Consider the following 19,967-nt stretch of genomic DNA (forward strand, 5'->3'; position numbering starts at 1 on the left):
CAGCTCCACAGTATAAACTTGAGATGCATGAAGCAGCAGGTCAGCAAGAGGGTAAACGGAGGTGGGCGTGCATCTTATGCCGTTGAATTCTTTCCGCTCCTCCTCACTTCTCCATCTTCTGACCATGGTTTCAAATATCCCAAAAAAAGCAGTCACCGAAGTGGTCTTCGAAGCTTGAAAACCCATGGCATGGTTTGTGCTCTCGCTCCTCTGAGAAGACAATAACCCGGAAGAAAAGAATTCATTGTTCAATGCAGTGCTCCATTTAACTCTATGTTTATATAGTCTCTTAAACCATGAATGGCCCTCTAACCCATAGTCTTTCATCATTTTGCGCCAAGTTTCCTCAAATTCTGATTCATTGAAACAACCATTGAGACATTTGTTGAATAAGTTCTGGAACGGTCGATCACCCTTTAATTTCCCAAAGTGAGAGATTGCGTTTTGCTGAATGTGCCACTGACATAACCTATGTCTTACTGTGGGATAAACCTGTGAACATGTCACCATTATTAGTGCAAAATGTTATCATGAAAATAAAAAATAAGATGGTCACATCTGGTTTGGTAATGGGTTCACAAACAAAATGTAACCATGTTAAATAGTCAGTAATGTAGAAACTCTGGCATTTTACAGGTAACAAACATGTCAGGGTTACATTTATCGTTAAAGTGGTCACTTCTTGCAGATAATATGGTCACATATATAGCTTACCATTTTGTTGAAATAAATTGATCACATTTTTGCATATATATGTTATCAATTTAACCCTAAATTACTGAATTACATTATTGTGTAAGCTATCAACATTTGTAATTGAAATAACTTTGTCACCGCCTGAACTGATAAATGTCCCTCCTTTAAACAGATTTCTCATTTTTCAATTGTCATTGGCACCAGTTTTAGATTTTTGACACTTTGGATAACCCTATGTGTCAATATCTTATACAGACCACATTTATCAGTGAACATGGTATCATTTGGTAAATTTCGTATAATGTTAATGTAAGATGCTAAAAATGTAACCACATCTCATGTCCATACAAGGAGGAACATATATCAGCACAGGTGGCGACATGTATTAGAATTATAAAAAGTTGGTTGCTTACAAAGTAATGTAAGCAGTATAAAAAACTATTAATATGAAGTGGCAAATTTGATAACATTAACATTTAAGAATGAAAATGGTGACATGATATGTTTGGTTCATTTTTCAGATTGACAGAAGGAGGCACATATATGAGCTGAGATAGCAACATGTTAATTAAGAACAGAAATGTTGATAGTTTAAGGATTAATGTAAGCAGTACAAGGATGATTTATACAAAGTGTGAAAATCTAAAACTGGTGACAATGTGATCAATTTATCTGCAAAAAGATGGTAAATTATATATGTGACCATAGTATCTGAGGTATGTGACCACTTTAACTAATATATGTGACCCTTCCATGTTTGTTACCTGTAACATGTGACCAATGTGGGTATTAGATATTAAATTACTAAACTTGGTTGCAGTTGATAACATCATAACATATATATGAAAGGCATAGTGACATTTGGGAACTGTGACCAGTTTATGGAGAAATGTGACCCTGTTAATATATATGTGAGACTGGTCAGATTTCAACTCTAATGAGATAATATCCAACCTCTTTGATGGCATTTGCTATTGCTTGGTCTTGGTCGGTAAAGATAGAGACTGGTCGGATTTCATCTCCCATGGATTCATTGAAAACTTTGAATAACCACTCAAATGATTCTTGATTCTCGTTCGACAGGAATGCACACCCAAACATAACATTCGACCAATGATTGTTGATACCAACAAAGGCTCCACAAATAAGATTGTACCTATTCGTACAATAAGTAGTGTCAAATATGATTACGTCTCGGTACAACAAATAGTCCTCTCTCATCATTGCGTCCCGCCAAAATATGTTACTTAATCTTCCTTCTTCGTTAAATTGAACGCGAAAGAAGAAACCCGGCACCTCCGCTAGCCTGATGGTCAGAAGGTTGATTAGTGTTGCTGCATCACCTCCTTTAATTTTTTTCATCCGCAATCTGTTTACATAGTTGATATGATCTCGCTTTGTGTGCCCAACGAATTCATCGCCACCAGCAGCTGCCGCAGCAACTCTGAATTGAACCGAAGGGGGCACATGAGCTTCAGTCATTGCCTTTATTAACTCGCCCTCCGCTTCTGAAATCTTGCGCTCAGACCTATGGTGATGGTGCCACTCAGGGGGGTTAACGGGTGATTGTGCTCGATCTCATGCTGCAGCACCTCCCATACAACATCCTCATTAACTTGCGTCCTAACACACGTTTTGCACTCGCAACGAGTAATTGAAACGTTCCTCAAATTGCTGTTTAAAACTTCAACCTCACCTTTTAAACTACCTTTACTCTTGTTGCCGTGATTTCCTTCGCAAGAACATCTAAAGTATCGCTCAATGAACGGTCTGTCTTTCGTGGTAGCCCGTCGAGAAGTCGATTTCTTGATACTAAATCCAATGTGTTGCGAATGTTTAATATATAAAGCGTAAATATGCTCCCATTTCGCTGCTTTTATTCCGAGAAGAGAACCGGATAAATCAGTACCTGTGACAAATCCGTCTGACTGGGTTAGAATAACACTGTGCAAAAGTGATTTCGACTTCATACTCAGAAAACCTAATATATGGAAGTTAATATGCAGGATACATGATAACTTCTGAATCGTGGCACATTCAGCAAAATAATAACGAGACTAATATTTCTACAGTGACGAAAACATGAAAATTTGAAAATTTCATAGAAAGCTATAACATTTTTGTAGAACACAACATATAAAATATGTAAATGTTAAGCCTATTATCACCATCGTCACAGCTTCATCATAATCACAAGTTCATTATTGTTAAAGGTTTAATAACCAAAAAGAAATTTAACAACAACACAACAACAAATATTACACTAGATTGAGTTATATTGCCCTAAATATTATCAAAAAATAGAACATAACAAAACTTAAATTCATAATAAGGGCAAAGAACAAACCTTTATTTATCATCATGGTCACAAATTCGTCGTCAGTAACGATATGAACTAGACTATCATCGTTATCAACATCACCCATAGATTCTTCTACAACCGTCGCTACAGCCAACAGAGCATCTTCCTCCTCCATTATTTTTTCTTAGTGATTAAGATTTGAAAAAAAAAGATGGTTATATTGAAGATTTACATGATGTTTTTGTGAGAAATTGTAGGTTGATAGAGCTTGAAGATGAAGATGTATGAGAGCTTGTAGGATTTTTTTTTGGAAAGGACATGGTGACTGATGGTAGAGTGATAGGCAGAGCAAGATGTCACAAAAAGCATGATGGCTTGGGTAGGGGTGGGGTTGGTGAAAAAAAAAGGACTATCCTACGCACAAAAAAAGAGATTGGGATTAATATTTTAATCAACCCACTTGATGCACCACCCGCCCAAATCACACGGATATCCCACTATTTGACCCGTCTTCACGTTGTGACGGATATGGTGCGTCTTCAATGAGAATTTGTGCTAAAGTATATCCTCTAACACCAGTCTTTTTTTAATAATAGATGCATTTAAATTTGAATATTTGATGAGCATATATTCCACATCTGTATGGCGATCACCTTATTTCAAACTTGCCTAAAATCTTCAAACATTAAATGAAAAGAGTACTCATTAAAAACCATTATAAAAATACAATGAAAACTAAAGAAAAAAATTACATCTTGTTATCTCAATCTATAAATAATAATAAAACAATAACCTCTAAACAAATTTTCTCCCGCCTAACTTCATTATGCACTACAATACCTGACATAGTGCATTTTTCTCCATCCTAAAGCCCAAGAAAACAAACCCTCCTAACGGCCTTATCTTTCTCATACTTCTAATAGCTCAATTTTCAAGCAAATAAGGTTTCAAATCTTATCTTCAATGACAAATTTATATCTACCTCATTCATACTATTTGGCCCGATTTTTTCGGATTTTCCTATGCTTTCTGCTTTTATCGCATTTATTTATACTATTTGACCAGTTTTAAGTTTAAGACGGCGAATACACCCATTTTAAGCAGAAAAAATCTATAAAAAAAATATATATAATTGCTTCCTACATAGTCTCTTTCATCAGTTCACTCGGAAATCGGAATCAACAATTTTTCCATTTCTTTGGTAAAGATCTGTTATTTTTTCATAGATGTTTTATGTTTACCTATTTTAAATTTATTCAAAGCCCTATCTTTTATTATGTAGGGGTTTGAACAACATAATCCTTAAAATAAGAGTAATATTAGTATCCTTCATTGAATTTATTAAGCAAAACCAAGTAAATAAGGGAAAACAAATCGTCTTCGCCATTAAATTTGTTTTCGCGAGTGTAATGATTTGGGTATCAATTTATTGATTATCAAGGTTCTTTACAAATGAAACGGGTTGCAAATAATTGTCATGTTCACTTCTAATTGCATAAGTGAATTACATAATCCTGGCTAATCATTGCCCAACATTATCTTTTGATTTTGAGTTATAATGTTATCCATCCATTGTAGATGGGTGATTGTCCAACATTATCATTTAAGAGTTGTCGCATTAGATTGAAATACTTACTCCGTTCTGATCATTTTTTTTAGCACAAAAACATGGAAAGAGTAGTTAGCTAATTATTAGATGACAAGTAGAGCAAATTGGGTGGATACTGTGTAGGATCAAATTGTTCATCAAAGACATTTCTAAAATAGAATTCAACTAACGACGATCTAATGTCCAAATTTTGTGCTGAAAAATAAAGGAAAAAGGCATTGGAAAAATAATAGTAGTATTATATTATCCTGGAGAGGAAATGGTGCCTTAATTTTTTTTTAGAAAAATGGAGATGATACAAACTCATTTATTGCGGTCACTTAAATATCTATTATTATGAGTTTGATCCTCACCATTTCCTAATAAAAGAAATGAAGGGTTTATTTCCTCTCACAAGAATACAAGATAATATAATCTGGCCAGGAGATGATCCGGCCAGTAAGAAGTAATGGACCTCCATTTCGTTTTAAAATTGAAAAGGATCCTTACTTATATAATACTAGGTTTATAACATCGGGTTTTCTATCCTATGACCAGTGGGCATAGGTTAAGAAAGTAAAAATAGAAAGATTTAAATGTTTTCCTTGGAAAAAAAATAAAAGTAATTGTATATTACAATTTCCCATAAAGACATCATTAAATTCTTTCTATTTTTGGCTTTCTTAACCTATGTCCAGTGGACATAAGTTAGAAAAACCCTTATAACATTTATACATCTCAAAGGTTATCATTCGTACCTATGTAATGACACTTAATTACTATTACTATCTCCGTCCCAATCATTTGTTTACCCGTGATTAAAATACCTCTCACAATGAATTAAAAAAAGGTAAATAAATTGGTACAAAGGAAATAACTCCTATTACATTGAATATTATTTTAACTTATGTCATAACCTCTCTTAGCTCTTAATCCTAATATAAAGATATAAATATAAATTTGAAAAAAAAAAGTTTATTTTTATATGCCCGTGCAATTTTGCACGGGTTTTAAGCTAGTCCTTAATACACTTTTACCAAAATAAAAAATCCTTGTGAGCCAACTCTGATCTCAAGTATTGCATGTTGGTTCCGTCTTATAGTCAAATTCAAAGTAGCTTTTATTAGTTTGTGAGCTAACGGTTAATCTCATTTAAAATCGGAATATTTCATGTTGGTTCCGTCTTATACTCAAATTCAATTTTGCTCTTTTTAGTTTGTGAGCTAATCCCATTTAAAATCGGAGTACTGCATGTTGATTTCGTGTTGTACTCAAATTCAACGTTGAGTTTATTAGTTTGTGAGCTAATCCCATTGTATTTAGGCCTTGAATAGTGCATCCTGTATCATAATAATGATGGTTCAACTACATAAGGTTGCAAGACTCGCAGTAATTCCTGATCACCTAATAGTAAATGACTTCCTACCAAGACTCCCTGTAAAAGCGTTGCTCCGTTTTAAATCTGTTTAATTTGCAAGGATTAGTGTTCAGTTATTGCTTCCTCCTGCATTTGCAAAGTCTCACATGCCCTTCTCTGGCTATCATCTTCAATTTTTGGTCCTTCAACAATATGCTATTGTTGAAAACGCTAATTATCTCCTATTTTGAGCATGCGTTGAATATGATAGACAATATTTCAGGTTGAAAGATAATGAAATAATTTCTCTAATGTATATCTTTACGTAATAGAGTTGAGTGAATGAATTACAAAGAAATCCAACCTATCAAAAATTGCTTATCAACATCATATATCTACATACCAAGTGTGATTTTCTCCACCTTAATAATCTCACGTGTTTTGGTATTTTACGACCTATCAATCATCGGAATTGAAGAGTTGAATCAGTAACTTCATAATTAATCTTGTCATAATCACCATTACCTACATGGATGAGATAAAAAGAGTATTAGATAATCTCACAGATCAACACCGTAAAATTAAAGGGTAAGGGGACAGCATGGCTCAAGAACCTAGTTAAGGACGCATGAACGAAGAAACACAATATAAAGGATAGAAATTAATGCGAGGGTAGGGAGCAGCAACGAAAGATGATAATACACCAGATCCTTTCCTTGCTTTATAATTATCTATGTAAAGTTTCATAATTGAGAGGACTTTTACCGTTTATCTTAGATTAGCATTAGTATAGTATTTATACGTGCATTAACTATTTAACAGTTATGTTTTGCCACATATCTTTATCTAATATCTGCTCGAAAGTAGTTCGAAAAAGTTGTACTCTTTAGAATAGCTCGAAAAAAGCTTCCTTCAACATTGACCTCTACTCTTGAATCATTTATATGAGGTCTATTGCCATTAGCTTCGATTACCTTTTCAATTTCGGCTGTCAGTTTCTCATACTCCTCCACTAACTCAGACTTACTAAGAGCCTCTACAAGACTCTCCTTTATTTCTTGTACCAATGCTTGGATTTTGTTTCGCAATTCAACGTCGGTAGCATCAATCCCAGCCTTTTCTGCCTCTAACATTAGCAAATCAATTTTATTCTTTAGATCTGTCAAGTTAACAACATCTTGAATTTTTTTCATGCAATTTATATAGGAGATAATTACATCCCAAGCACACCAGAAACTCCATGATTCATCATTCATATATCCAGCATTCCATATGGGTCGCAAACAGCCCCGCCATGAACCACTGTATTCAGGGAATTCCAATAGCCTAAGCCATCATAAGCATCTCGCTCTGCTCCTTTCCTTCGTAATACAGAAGAACCTATTGAAGTCGATCCGCAAGGCATGTATATATATGGCTAAGAGTCCAACAACAATTAATTTTGCTATGCAAATAGGATTATGTATGGTTTATTTGGGTAGAGTTTCACGTGATTTATATTTTTATCTCCTTACATTATTTTATTCTTATTGGTCGAAAGTGTTTATAATAAGTTGGAGTCTCTATAATCGCTCGAAAAAAGCTTACTTTAATAATATAGATAGATATATTGATTGATTGATTGATATTGATATTGATGATTGATTGATATTGATAGTATTGATAGTGTAAAAAGTTAGTACAATATCAGTGTTGATTTTAGAAACTCAACCCGACAATACAAATGAGTCGACCCATGAATGACCTGAAATCGAACCAAACTCGACCAGGTCAAGCATATTGACCCGATATATCCCAACCCATTAAGTCAACCGACCCGAACCCGTACCGACCTGTTGTAGTTATTGACCCGGTTATCCCCACCCGTAAGTGACCCAACCCGAACCCGACTCGAACCAAATAAGCGACATGACCCGATCAAACCCGAACCCAACATGACCCGAACCGCCTTAACCCGATCCGAAAACGAACCGAGTGACCCGATTGCCACCTCCTTGGTTGTATAATAAAACTATACCACATAGCCTACGAAGTGTCTTTTCACACCTCTTCAAATCTGGCTCCACTAGGGATGGCAGTGGGTCGGGGACCCGACCCAGACCCTGAGGGTCGGACCCTAATGGGTCGGGTATGGGTCTCATTTTTTCAGACCCAATGGGTATGGGTCGGGTATGGGTCTTAAGAAAATATTTCGGGTCCGGGTCCGGGTCTAAGTTATGAGACCCATACCCGACCCTTAGACCCTTTATTAAAGAAAAAAAAATCAAAATTACAACTTTTCTGAATTCATACTGGCAGACTGTAGAAACCCAACTAAACTCTCTTTCTCTTCCCTCGTCCCATAAAGTGATAAAACTCAAGCAAACTCTTCTGACAATACCACCACTCCACCACTGACACAAGAAAACCACCACCACAGCACTGATACGCGACTGGCAACCACCTCTCTAATAGCCGGCGACCGACAAGCACCATTAACGGCAGTTTAATAAACTCATAATGTTAAAGTAGTATGATTTTTTTTTTTTTAATATTATAGACCCTATAGCTGTTAATCTTGTTCTTAAAGTGGTGAAACTCGGACCCGGGTAGACCCAGACCCTACCCTTACCCATAGGGTCCGGGTATGGTCCTCAAATTTTAGACCTTGCGGGTCTGGGTCGGGTACGGGTCCAAAGGGAAAATCTCGGGTCGGGTCCGGGTCTAGGCGGACCCTACCCATTGCCATCCCTAGGCTCCACAATTCCACATACCTCAATTTCAAAAATTTGAATTCCTGCCTAATACAAATTCAAACACCCCATTTACTTACCGTTCCTTTCAAATCCTCACTTCATCTTCCACACTCTCACACTTCACTCACATTTACAAAGCCCTAATTAATTTATTAATCTCCCAATCGTTCTCATAGTATAATCAAACGATGTTTAAAATTCCGTCATTTAGTACCGAGACGCCGAGTACGGTGAAGAATCGGACAGTTTTCCATGACGCGCCTGAGTCGAATCGTGCTACGCGGAGTATTGCGAAGTCGATTTCGCGAGATAATTTGTTGTTGCAGTCTTCTACTACTCGGAACTTTAATGAGATAGATGAGTTTCGTGATTCTGCTGCTAATAACAATAATAATAATAATGTGGTGGCTGTTCGTTGCTTTGATTTGTCTGAAGATCCGTCGTTCTGGAAAGAACATAATGTGCAGGTGAATTTGATGATTATATACTTTTTTTGTTGATTGATTAATTTGATTCGATTTTAGTTTCTTGTTTTATTGTTGTTCATTTACTGGATTGATGAAGGAAATAGGCGGATTTGTGTTTTGTTTTGAGGAACTAGGGTTTGAGGATTTGATTTTAGGCGAAAGGAGGTGATAATCTGGCGTGTTTGATGATGATTGAGCTAGATTATGAAGTTATATATGTTTGATTTTAGGCAAAAGAAGTGATATAGATGATTAGTGTACTGCCGTGCCAAATGATTGAGCTTAGATGTTTCGATTATATATGTGAGAAATTGATACTGGTGATTAGTGTACTGAGGTGTTTGATACATTGATGATTGAGCTAGACTACGGGGTTATGAAGAGAGAGAGAGAGAGAGAGAGAGAGAGAGAGAGAGAGAGAGAGAGAGAGAGAAGCGATATAGATGATTAGTGTACTGACTATGTTTGATCATTGAGCTAAGTTACGAAGTTATGATTAATTGATTATATATATGTGAGAAAGTGATACTGATGATTAGTGTACTGATGTGTTTGATGATTGAGCTATGTTACGAAGTAATGATTATATATGTGAGGAAGTGATACCGATGTTTAATGTAGTGACATGTTTCATGATTGAGCTAGGTTATGAAGTATTGAGTAACGATTATCTATGTGAGAAGTGATATAGATGATTTGTTTACTGATATGTTTGATGACTGAGCTAGGTTACGAAGTTATGATTATGTATGTGAGAAATTGATAAAGATGATTAGGTGTATAGACATGTTTGATGATTGAGCTAGGTTAGGAAGTTGTTATTTATCTGAGAAGTGATATCGATGATTAGTATACCTGACGTATTTGATGATTGAGCATTTGAGCTAGGTTATGAAGTTATTGTATACATGATGAGTGAAATCAAAGTGGAAGTGAAAATGAAGAGGTCAATAATTGGAGGTATGAAGCTTGAGATGTTCCGAGAAAGGCGTCTTAAGAAGGGTGTTACCTAGTTGAGCTAAAAATTATGACTATATAGCTGAGAGGAGATGTTTGATGTTGCACAATTGGCATCTGTCATACTCATCATTGTAGTCTTGTAGTTTTCTTGATGATGAGAGATGAGGGATTATGTTCCGTTGGTAGTGTGTTGAAATGTGGAATGGATGAGCACTTTGGAATGAAGGACGGATATTCCCGTACATTGGCCAGTCAGTAGTTTGTTGGTATATTCGGTAGCAATTGGTTATTGGTGATGTTGTCTACCACACGATTGCATAAATTTGTACGTTGTGTATGTTGTGACGCGGACTTACATTGCAACATCGATTCACAGGTGATCATTAGACTTCGTCCTCTAAACAGCTCCGAGATATCACTACAAGGCTATAGTAGATGTGTTAAGCAAGAAAGTTCCCAAACAATTACTTGGACCGGACACCCTGAATCACGCTTCACCTTCGATGTTGTTGCTGATGAAACAGTTTCACAGGTTTGTTAACTTCTTTTTCGTGCAATGTTAATAATTACTTTCCGACCTTATAGGATTTAGCAAGCCAGGCTTTATACTCGTGTTAAACTTCACTCATATATGATGAGCAGGAGAAGCTTTTTAGAGTGGCAGGAGTGCCTATGGTGGAAAACACCGTGGCTGGGTACAATAGCTGCATGTTTGCTTATGGACAAGTAAGTCGTTGTGGCTTCAGTTTAATTGTTTAATTTTTTAATTTTTTGCCTAACAGACTTATAGTAGCCTGCTTGTAGTCCAGGTCTAACTAAGAATCGTTTTACATGGCCAATAAAAGCTGAGGAAATTGAATTGTAAATGGAGTATTCGAGCAATAATTAACCTATTTCTTTAGATGGAGTATGATACACTGGCATTAAGACTGATATGCACCTATGCATCATGGAAGTTCTTGTTTCGTTGATTACTTAATTTGTGCTTTATGGTTGATGTTATTCTTGTTTCATTTTTCTTTTGCAGACTGGAAGTGGAAAAACTCATACAATGTTGGGAGATATAGAAAGCGGCACTAGACGACACAGTGTCAACTGTGGGATGACGCCTAGAGTTTTTGAATATTTGTTTACCAGGATTCAAAAGGTAGGTTTTTTTCTTAAGACGCTACATGTAACTGATAGAATCTATCCGCGGCTTGAAGAATATGTGGAGTAAGAATGAAAATATTATCAATACATGCCATTGTACAGTCCTTATATGGTATTTGAGTATAAAATGTTTCTAAGCCCCTTTATCTGACATAGCCCACAACGCCGCGCAGGTTTACTGCTAGCAGAATCAGATAGAATATGTTTACATATCATAGTCAATCTTGCTGGTGCACTCATTTTGTATTTATCTAGTTTTGTTTGCAAAATCATAAGGGCAATTTTCACGTTCCATTACAGGAAAAAGAGGCTCGCAGAGAAGAAAAGTTTCGGTTTACTTGTAAATGCTCATTTTTGGAAATTTACAACGAGCACATTCTTGATCTTTTGAACCCATCTTCATCGAACTTACAGGTAAGCGGCATGAGCAAACTGGCTAATCGTAAGACTGTTATTATAGCAGCTTAGGCCTTTTAGACCTTGCTCTCGGTAACAGCAACAAGCTTGCGGTTTTTCTACTGCATACGTTTCAAACCCTTTGAATTTTTGCTCTTACTCTAACTTGTAGACCTTATCAATCTTATTCTGCAGATTAGAGAAGATTTAAAGAAAGGCATTTATGTGGAAAACCTCACAGAGCTAGAGGTTTCAAGTGCTCGAGATGTAATGCAACAATTGCTTGAGGTAGTAATCCACTAAATTGAATTAGTTCTTCCAGCACAAGTTATGTTCCATGTTTCCTGTTTCTTCTTTCTACAAGTGATTGATACAGAATTATTGCGCTATGTCAGGGTTCCATGAACAGGAAGGTGGCAGCCACAAATATGAATCGTGCAAGCAGTCGTTCCCATAGTGTTTTTACATGTGTGATTGAGAGTACGGTAAGTAGAGTTTCCCTCCATAGGCGTGATGTTTTTGAGACAGTATAGTATATAAACTTCAATAATGAATGCTATTTTTATTGATAACTTGAAATTGACAGTGGGAATCTCAAGGTGTTACCCATCATCGTTTTGCTCGACTAAATCTTGTAGATCTGGCAGGCTCTGAAAGGTGATTTTAGAAGGAAGTTACTCCTATATGTTATATATTGTTCCATGCTGCTAGATTAGTTTTCAATGTTCATTCTGACCAAAAGATGATCACCACAGGCAAAAGAGTTCTGGGGCAGAAGGTGAGCGACTTAAGGAAGCTACGAATATTAACAAGTCACTTTCAACTCTTGGGTATGTCCTTACTTTCGGTTGAGTTCTTCACATTGGTCACAGTAACTATTGCACAACTACACGTCTAATTCAAGTTGTTTCTCTTTTAACTTGTCTTTGGTTCATGCAGATTGGTGATTATGAACCTTGTGAGCATATCCAACGGAAAATCTCTTCATGTGCCTTATCGAGATTCAAAATTAACCTTCTTGCTTCAGGTATAAGTCAACATCATTTTACTTGAATGCATTTTTCTAAGGACGCTATTAAAGCCATAACATAGTTACCCTAACTTTCAAATTTGGTCAGGATTCACTGGGAGGAAATTCAAAAACAATTATCATTGCTAATATTAGTCCTTCTAATGGGTTAGTCATTTCTTCATCACTCACCTTTTCTTCACATTCTTCACATTCCAAGTCTTTTAATGGCACATTTATTTTTTACTTGTAATAATCCATACTATTTCCCGTCTTCTTGCAGCTGCTCACTGGAGACATTAAGCACTCTGAAGTTTGCTCAGCGTGCTAAATTTATAAAGAACAATGTATGTTATATTGACATTTGTTTTCTGTAGCACCATGAACCAACTACGTTTTCGTCCTAAAAATACTGCTCCACATCTTCTTGCTAGCAATTATGGTTTGGTTGTTATTCCTTTTCAGGCAATCATAAACGAAGATGCCTCTGGTGATGTGCTTGCCATGAGAATGCAAATTCAGCAGCTGAAGGTATTGAATTGTCTTCTATACCAACCCTGGGACTCAAAATGTACATTTTCAGTATAGGGCAGGCCAAATGTTGTTTCTTAGAAGTTAGTGTAAATCTCGATAATTTAGCTGTTTGGGTTCCCTATCTTTGATGCTCTAGGCTCAGTTGGGGCCATATAAGTGGGGCCATAGTATCTTAGTTAAGTTGTCAATTCAAGTTCTTTATGAAGCACAGAAGTCATACCTTGCTCTTTGTACAATGTTATTGAGAATTTAGAACGTTTTGGTCTCCGTGCATCAATATCAGGGAATATGTCAAATAGAAGCGATAGGAACGTATATTGAGGGTTAATGAGATTGTCTCGGAAGCTCATTGCAATTTTGAGATATTTTGTACAAAAAAAGCTAATTTCCTAGTTCACCATTTTGCAGAAAGAAGTTTCTCATCTGCGTAGTTTAGCTAATGGAGGACAAGGAAACCAGGACTGTGAAGCCCAGTCACTGAGTTTGCTAGGTTCACCAGGAGCTTTTAAGTGGGAAGGGCTTAATGGTTCGTTTAGTCCATTGGGATCTGACAAAAAGCAATCTCAGGTTCGTGCTTCTGTTATTTTGGCAAGGTGATTCAGTTTGTTACAGGTTAGTTAAATACTCCGTATGTTCTATGGTTTTCTTCAGAAGAATGAATATGAAGTTGCTCTTGTTGGAGCACTTAGACGAGAAAAGGACAAAGACTCGGCTTTGCAATCACTAACAGCTGAAAATAAGACAGCTATGCAACTGGTGTGTTTCCATAAACTGCTGTCGTATTAGAATTTGAAGTTTATTCAACTCTAATTCGTTAGTTTTATTTTTTTCAAAGTTCCTTTCAAAGGGAGAAATTAATGTCTGTGGTGTTTAGCAGCTGCATCTAGAAGAAGCAATGTCTGAGTTAGTCTAACAATTTTAAGCTAGTGAACTCCCCATTTAATGGCTTATTGACAACTTGGCGTACTGTTGCTAATGCAGGCGAAACAAAGGGAAGACGAAATTCAAGGTTTGAAAATGAGGCTCAGGTTTAGGGAAGCAGGAATTAAGAGGTTAGAAGCTGTTGCTTCTGGAAAAATATCTGCTGAGGCACACTTACTGAAGGAGAAAGAGGAGCACTTGAAAGAAATAGAAGTTTTGCGTGCTCAGGTCGATAGGAATCAGGAAGTGACAAGATTTGCCATGGAAAACCTGCGTTTGACAGAAGAACTTAGACGGTATGTTGGCAGTCTATGTTTCTCGTATGATCTTAAATGCTTGATTGCATGGAGCTATTTTTCTTGTGAAGTTGTGATATCAATGCTGAGGGCTATTTTGTTATTCACAAGTCATAACTCAAGGTCAAAGATACTAACAAAAATATGATGTGTGTGTGTTCCTGTTATAACACCTTGATGAGCTAGTGTAGTCAAGACACTAGGTGTACCTTGCCCTATAAGACCTATTACAGAGTACTACTCCCGCTGATTCATAGAAATTTGTGAAAGGTATCCTGAAAATATGGAGCAATTTCAAAGAATTGGAGGGAATAACTACATTTCTTAGAAAGTATTTCAAAAGCTCTACAGTTGATGTTTATTTGTATATTACTCTACATTTGCAGATTAAAATCTTTCTATGAAGACGGTGAAAGAGAAAAAATGAACGAACAGATTTCAGCATTGCAGAATAAGGTGTTATTGATTGACTATGAACTTTCTAAGCTATATAACTTAAATGATTATTAGGATTGACCTTCCATTATTAATTGATCTATACAGTTACTTGAAGCACTTGACTGGAAGCTTATGCATAAAACAGATTCATCAGATGTTCAGGTGCTTCACTGATCTTCATTTATATTAAAATGTCATCTATGTTTTACGGAGTATTTGTCAGCTAACACCAAATCTGATTAAGGATTAATGCTTTATTGCTATCAAATGATTGAAGTAAGACAGAAAAATTCAGATTCACAATAAAAAGTGCAGTAGTTCAATCCTTCTCAGAAAATCACACTATCTACACTTATCACCAACATAATATACTCCCTCCGCTCTATTTATATTGTCTTCATTTGATTCCTAATAAAAAGATTTTGACTTTGACCAACATTTTTCACAAAATATAGTAGATATACAACTTTTTAACAATGTATCTGTTATTTTGATAAATCAAGTGTCTAAAATTTCATCGTATCTCTACTCATACTAGAAATTGATGGTCAAAGTTGACGTCAGTCATATCACCAATGTAATAAAATTGAGAGAAATAGTACTATGTTAGATGTGCTTGTGTACTTTATCTTGACCATCTACCTTGTGGGTCTTCCTTAATCAGGAGTCTGCGGCATCTGGGCAATCATCCATTAAAGAGGAAAATGAATTCTTGCAACTACAGGTGTGAACACCAAACTAATTTCTACTATCTATTATCTTAGTTTCAGATTATAACGCAGCTGCTCTGTACTAATGAAATATTTTTTGACAGGCTTTTCAGAACCAGGCAGAAATTAATTCTTTACGGAAGAAACTTGACTCCAGATTGGAGGAGAAAGAGACACTGGAGAGGTATATCTCCCTTGAATCTATTTGGTTACAATACAAACAGCTGTTTAAAGTTGTCTCACTGTTTTATCATAAGGCGGCTTTAGGGGAGACTTGTTGTGGTTACAGTAACAAACTGGGTTGTCAAATGTTTTCCATTGCTGCGTCACAGTTCACTGTAGACTACAGATAGAGCTACTTAGCTTCCTCGTGGGCATTGATAATTTTGGATGACATAGTGAAACAATTATGAACCATAGTAACTGGCTTTGAGAGGGAGATTTTTTCCAGAAGTTCTCGTCCTCATTTTTTCTAAGCCAAACTGGAGATTTTGTAGATATTCCTGATAAGCTATTTAGCTTACATTTTATTACGTTGGACAGGCACATCAAGGATTTAGAAACCGAGTTAAAGACACTTAGATCTGCTGAAGAAGCAAATGATAAAATATCAACATTGACAAGTGAAGTTCCTTCCACTCTTACTAGTGATGTAGAGCTGAAAGCGATGGTGGATGCTATTGCGGCAGCAAGTCAGAGAGAAGCTGAAGCTCATGAAATGGCCATTACTCTTTCTAAAGAGAATGATGAATTACGAGCTAAGATTAAAGTTCTAGTGGAGGACAACAGCAAGCTGATAGAATTGTATGAAAGGGCAGTTGAAGAGAAGAACGCCAAAGTCAGTTTAAATGCTGAAAATGGTGGCAATTATGAAGCTCAAAACATGGAAATTAATATGGTTCCTGACATGGAGGGTACAGAGGGGAAACATTCGGAGGATTTAGAGCATCAACTCGCTGAATTGCACGAGGAAAATGAGATGCTGATGAGTTTATATGAGACAGCAATGCAGGAGAGAGATGATTTGAAGAGGAAGCTTTCATCTGCCTTGCATGACAACTCCCTGGAAACTGGAAAATCTGACTTCTCGGAAAAACTTGCTGAGGTTGACCTACTAGGGCATCCACACGATTTTGATGATTCTATTGATGCAAGTACCATTAAGGATGTGGATGAGCATATTCCAATTGCTGAAGAAGATGCCTTAGAGGAAGGTGACGTCTCCAATCTTGACGCGCATGAAAATGTGGTTCGTATGACAAGTTCAAAGTCAGATGAACATCAAAGTTCTTTGGCAGGTCCCTTGAGTTTTCAAGATCTACATGACAACCAGGAGTCGGAAAGCTCTCCTGTCTGCAAAACAATGATAGATGAAGTGAGGTCTGTTGAGATAGATGAACAAAACCCTACCTCTGACTTCCTTGCCGATTCTGAGGGTCTTACAGACAATGGACTTGATGGTAGAACTTGTTATTATTCGCAAATGGAGGATGAGCTTGTTCTCTTGAGAGTCGAACTAGACAAAGCCCGAGAAAATCTATCAAATTCTGCCAATTTTATTAATGAGTTTCGAGTTCTCGAGGAAGCCGTTCTCAAGTGTGATATTATCTCAAAAGAAATAGAAGCTGAAAAGGATCACATCCAATTCAAGCAACAGGAGATTGAATCCCATAAAATCCTCTCCTCGGATTTCCGTTCCAGACGGGCTCTTATTGATAATAAGCTTGCTGCAATTAGAGTTACACTTACAAGTATTCTTTCATCATTTGCTTACTATGAGCAGCGAGTAACGAGAGTAAAGGCAAGGATTGATGCTTCAGTGTCCTCCTTCCGTCAAAAGAAGGACAATCTAGCCCGTCTTCAAGCTCAAAGTGTTGAAATCAGTGCCAAAAAGAGAGAGATTCAAGCAACTGAAGCTGAAACTAGGAACAATTTGTTGTTGCTGAAAGCCAAACTAAAGGAAGAGAACCAACGACAAGAAAATGAAAGAGTTCTTATTTCCATAGACAATGTTCAGAGAGATGAAATTCCATCAGGGCAGAGTAGTTGGAGAGTTGGCAGTAAGGCAACTGAACTGTTAAAGTCCGAGGAACAGAAAACAAAAATTCACAATGAGATCAAGCAAACCCGAGAAAAGCTATGCGCCATAAAGAAGGATGTTGAAGATTTGAATCTGAAGCGGCAAAAGCTCAACAATGAGATTCAGGTTGTGAGTTTGGAGATGCAAAAGGCAGCCAAAATTGTCAATGAAACCGAGTTTGCCTTGCAGAATGTAATGAACGAAAAATCAGCTCTTATGGAGGTGAAAGAGAATGGGGAAACCGAATTTGATACTCTAATAGCTGAGTACCAGCATTGTATATTTGAGGATTGTTTAAGAGAAGAGGAGCACAACATTCTGGAAGAAGATATGTGTACGATGTCGATAAAGGTAGATATATTAGAGTCGGAAAGGACAGAAATCGTGAAGAGAACAACTCGACTCGTCTTTGGAAATGAATGCCAAACAGGCCTTCCATCTGAAAAGATGCGAGTAGAGCTACAAGATGTTCAGAACTTGATTGATGAAGCAAGCACTGTTGTGTGGAGGATGGTGAGATAGACAGCCAAGCCATTTTGTCTGTTAGTCCGTCAAGAGTTCCCGACTCCTGAGAATGAACGAAAACAGAATCCTATCTGACACAACATGAATTATATGACTCTCATCAATAACAAGGCCTTGTGTGCAGAAATTCCGCTAGACAGCCAAGCTTCCTTTTCTGCCAATATCTCTGGTACGACCGTTTTATACCTTTTATATGCATCTGGTTTTCAAATAATGCTCGTGTAAAATCCTCTTATGTAAGTCTTGAATGTACAACGGAGGAGTCTGAAGGTGCAATAGGATGCTAGAAACAACTGAACCGTATCGGATGTTAAGTCGGTTTTTACCAATCATTAATTGTCATTCTCTTCCCCTATTTCAAGTTATACAATGCAATTACATAAACAAGTGAAATTCCTCAGTTCTGTCAATTACTTGATTTATAGTTTCCTACCGCGACCGATATTTAATTAGTGAGTTAAAAAACCGTAAAATCGGGATCTACAATACCAATATGTTTAAGTCAAATTACGAGTCTCCCTTATTTTAGTTGTAACCATGTACAAATCCTTATTTGTGGCGGTTACAAGTTATAACAAAGAAAAGGGGATTATGCGACACAAATATTACTATACAACTGGTTGTATAAGAGCATTGTACAACCATAACAAATCTAAATGGGTTTTTGTGTATTTTTTCCGAGCTATAAAGCTCATTATTTGTAAGTGTTAGCTCGAGTTATTCTTTATAAAGCTCGAATTCTGAACTATACAACCTGTACAACTGGTTATATAGTCTACTTACTGGATTATGCGATGTCATAACCTGATGACAATCACAAGCAAAACTCGTAGTCAATTGCGAAAGATGGTTACAGTGTCAATATGTCATGTACTAATGTGGGACAACAACAATAACGACATTACCCAGTGTCTTAATCGCTCTCGCAAATTGCGGGGTAAGGGGTAGTTAATAGATCCTATAACTAGTTGTAACCAGTTGTATGGTGTAAAATCTGAGCTTTATGATAAAGTTTTAGAGTTTTGTTTTAAAGAAACCGAGCTATGCCATAAAGTTTCTGAATTCACCAACTTAAACATAAAAAAATTAACTTTAAGAAAGCTCGAAAAAATTACACATAAGTTCAGTTAATTTGGATGTCATCAAGAAGCTCCTTTGTGAGATGATGCGTTCTCTCGACACCTGCAAAAAACAAGATTAGTGAAAGGCAATATGAAGAAACTTTCAAGTGCCATAAAGCGCGTTGTCACGCCTAAACGAGTACTTCCCGAATACCAAGGGCCGCTTTGATTTTTCGGCAACCTTTAAAGATATAATCCCTTGTTTCCCCAAAAGCCACCCATCCAATGTCGGCAGACGTATTACTATTCCATTCCGCATCCACCATAACCCTGACATTAGCACATGAACCAGAAATCCCCACCACACATATCGGCTTACTATCTCGTATTTCCAAGATCTGATTATCCACTGGGGAATACGAACCAGCAGTCCTACTCTCCTTCTCCTCCCTTGCTTTATTGACTGCCTGATAAGCCAACTCCACCACTCTAGACCATTCATTAAAAAACCTCCGCGAGTGAAAAACCTCACCCTGAAAGATAATCCTATTTCGCATTGTCCATAGACACCATAATGTTACAAGGAATCTCACCAAAGCAAACTATGCACTCTCTAGCTTACTCAAATAATTTATTCATTTTATAATCCATTTCCTAATACTCAACCTCGAGCTCTGACAATCCCTAATTCCCAAGTCTGTACAAGCCCAAACATGCCGTGCAATGTCACAGTCCCGAAA

General features: G+C 36.8%; 1 protein-coding gene across 1 annotated transcript; it reads left to right on the forward strand.

Annotated features, from left to right (window-relative positions):
- The first annotated feature begins 8,689 nt into the window (after positions 1 to 8,689).
- LOC141633791 (kinesin-like protein KIN-12E) lies at positions 8,690 to 18,553 on the forward strand. Its single transcript, XM_074446198.1, has 21 exons — positions 8,690 to 9,145; positions 10,482 to 10,637; positions 10,748 to 10,831; positions 11,133 to 11,252; positions 11,558 to 11,671; positions 11,849 to 11,941; positions 12,049 to 12,138; positions 12,240 to 12,310; positions 12,409 to 12,483; positions 12,593 to 12,680; positions 12,772 to 12,830; positions 12,946 to 13,009; positions 13,128 to 13,193; positions 13,605 to 13,763; positions 13,848 to 13,952; positions 14,178 to 14,413; positions 14,800 to 14,869; positions 14,957 to 15,013; positions 15,516 to 15,575; positions 15,666 to 15,745; positions 16,105 to 18,553. The coding sequence occupies exons 1-21, from the start codon at positions 8,867 to 8,869 to the stop codon at positions 18,161 to 18,163; spliced, it is 4,185 nt and encodes a 1,394-aa protein (XP_074302299.1). The 5' UTR covers positions 8,690 to 8,866; the 3' UTR covers positions 18,164 to 18,553.
- The last annotated feature ends 1,414 nt before the right edge of the window (positions 18,554 to 19,967 follow it).

This window comes from Silene latifolia, chromosome Y, assembly GCF_048544455.1.
Source record: "Silene latifolia isolate original U9 population chromosome Y, ASM4854445v1, whole genome shotgun sequence".
NCBI lineage: Eukaryota > Viridiplantae > Streptophyta > Magnoliopsida > Caryophyllales > Caryophyllaceae > Silene > Silene latifolia.

What these genes read in the sequence shown, in the direction of transcription:
- LOC141633791 (XM_074446198.1), top strand. Translation starts at nt 8,867, where the DNA reads ATGTTTAAAATTCCGTCATTTAGTACCGAGACGCCGAGTACGGTGAAG. An exon ending in CTAAATTTATAAAGAACAAT is followed by an intron (nt 13,010 to 13,127) that starts GTATGTTATATT and finishes ATTCCTTTTCAG; the next exon opens with GCAATCATAAACGAAGATGC. An exon ending in GAGAAAGAGACACTGGAGAG is followed by an intron (nt 15,746 to 16,104) that starts GTATATCTCCCT and finishes TACGTTGGACAG; the next exon opens with GCACATCAAGGATTTAGAAA.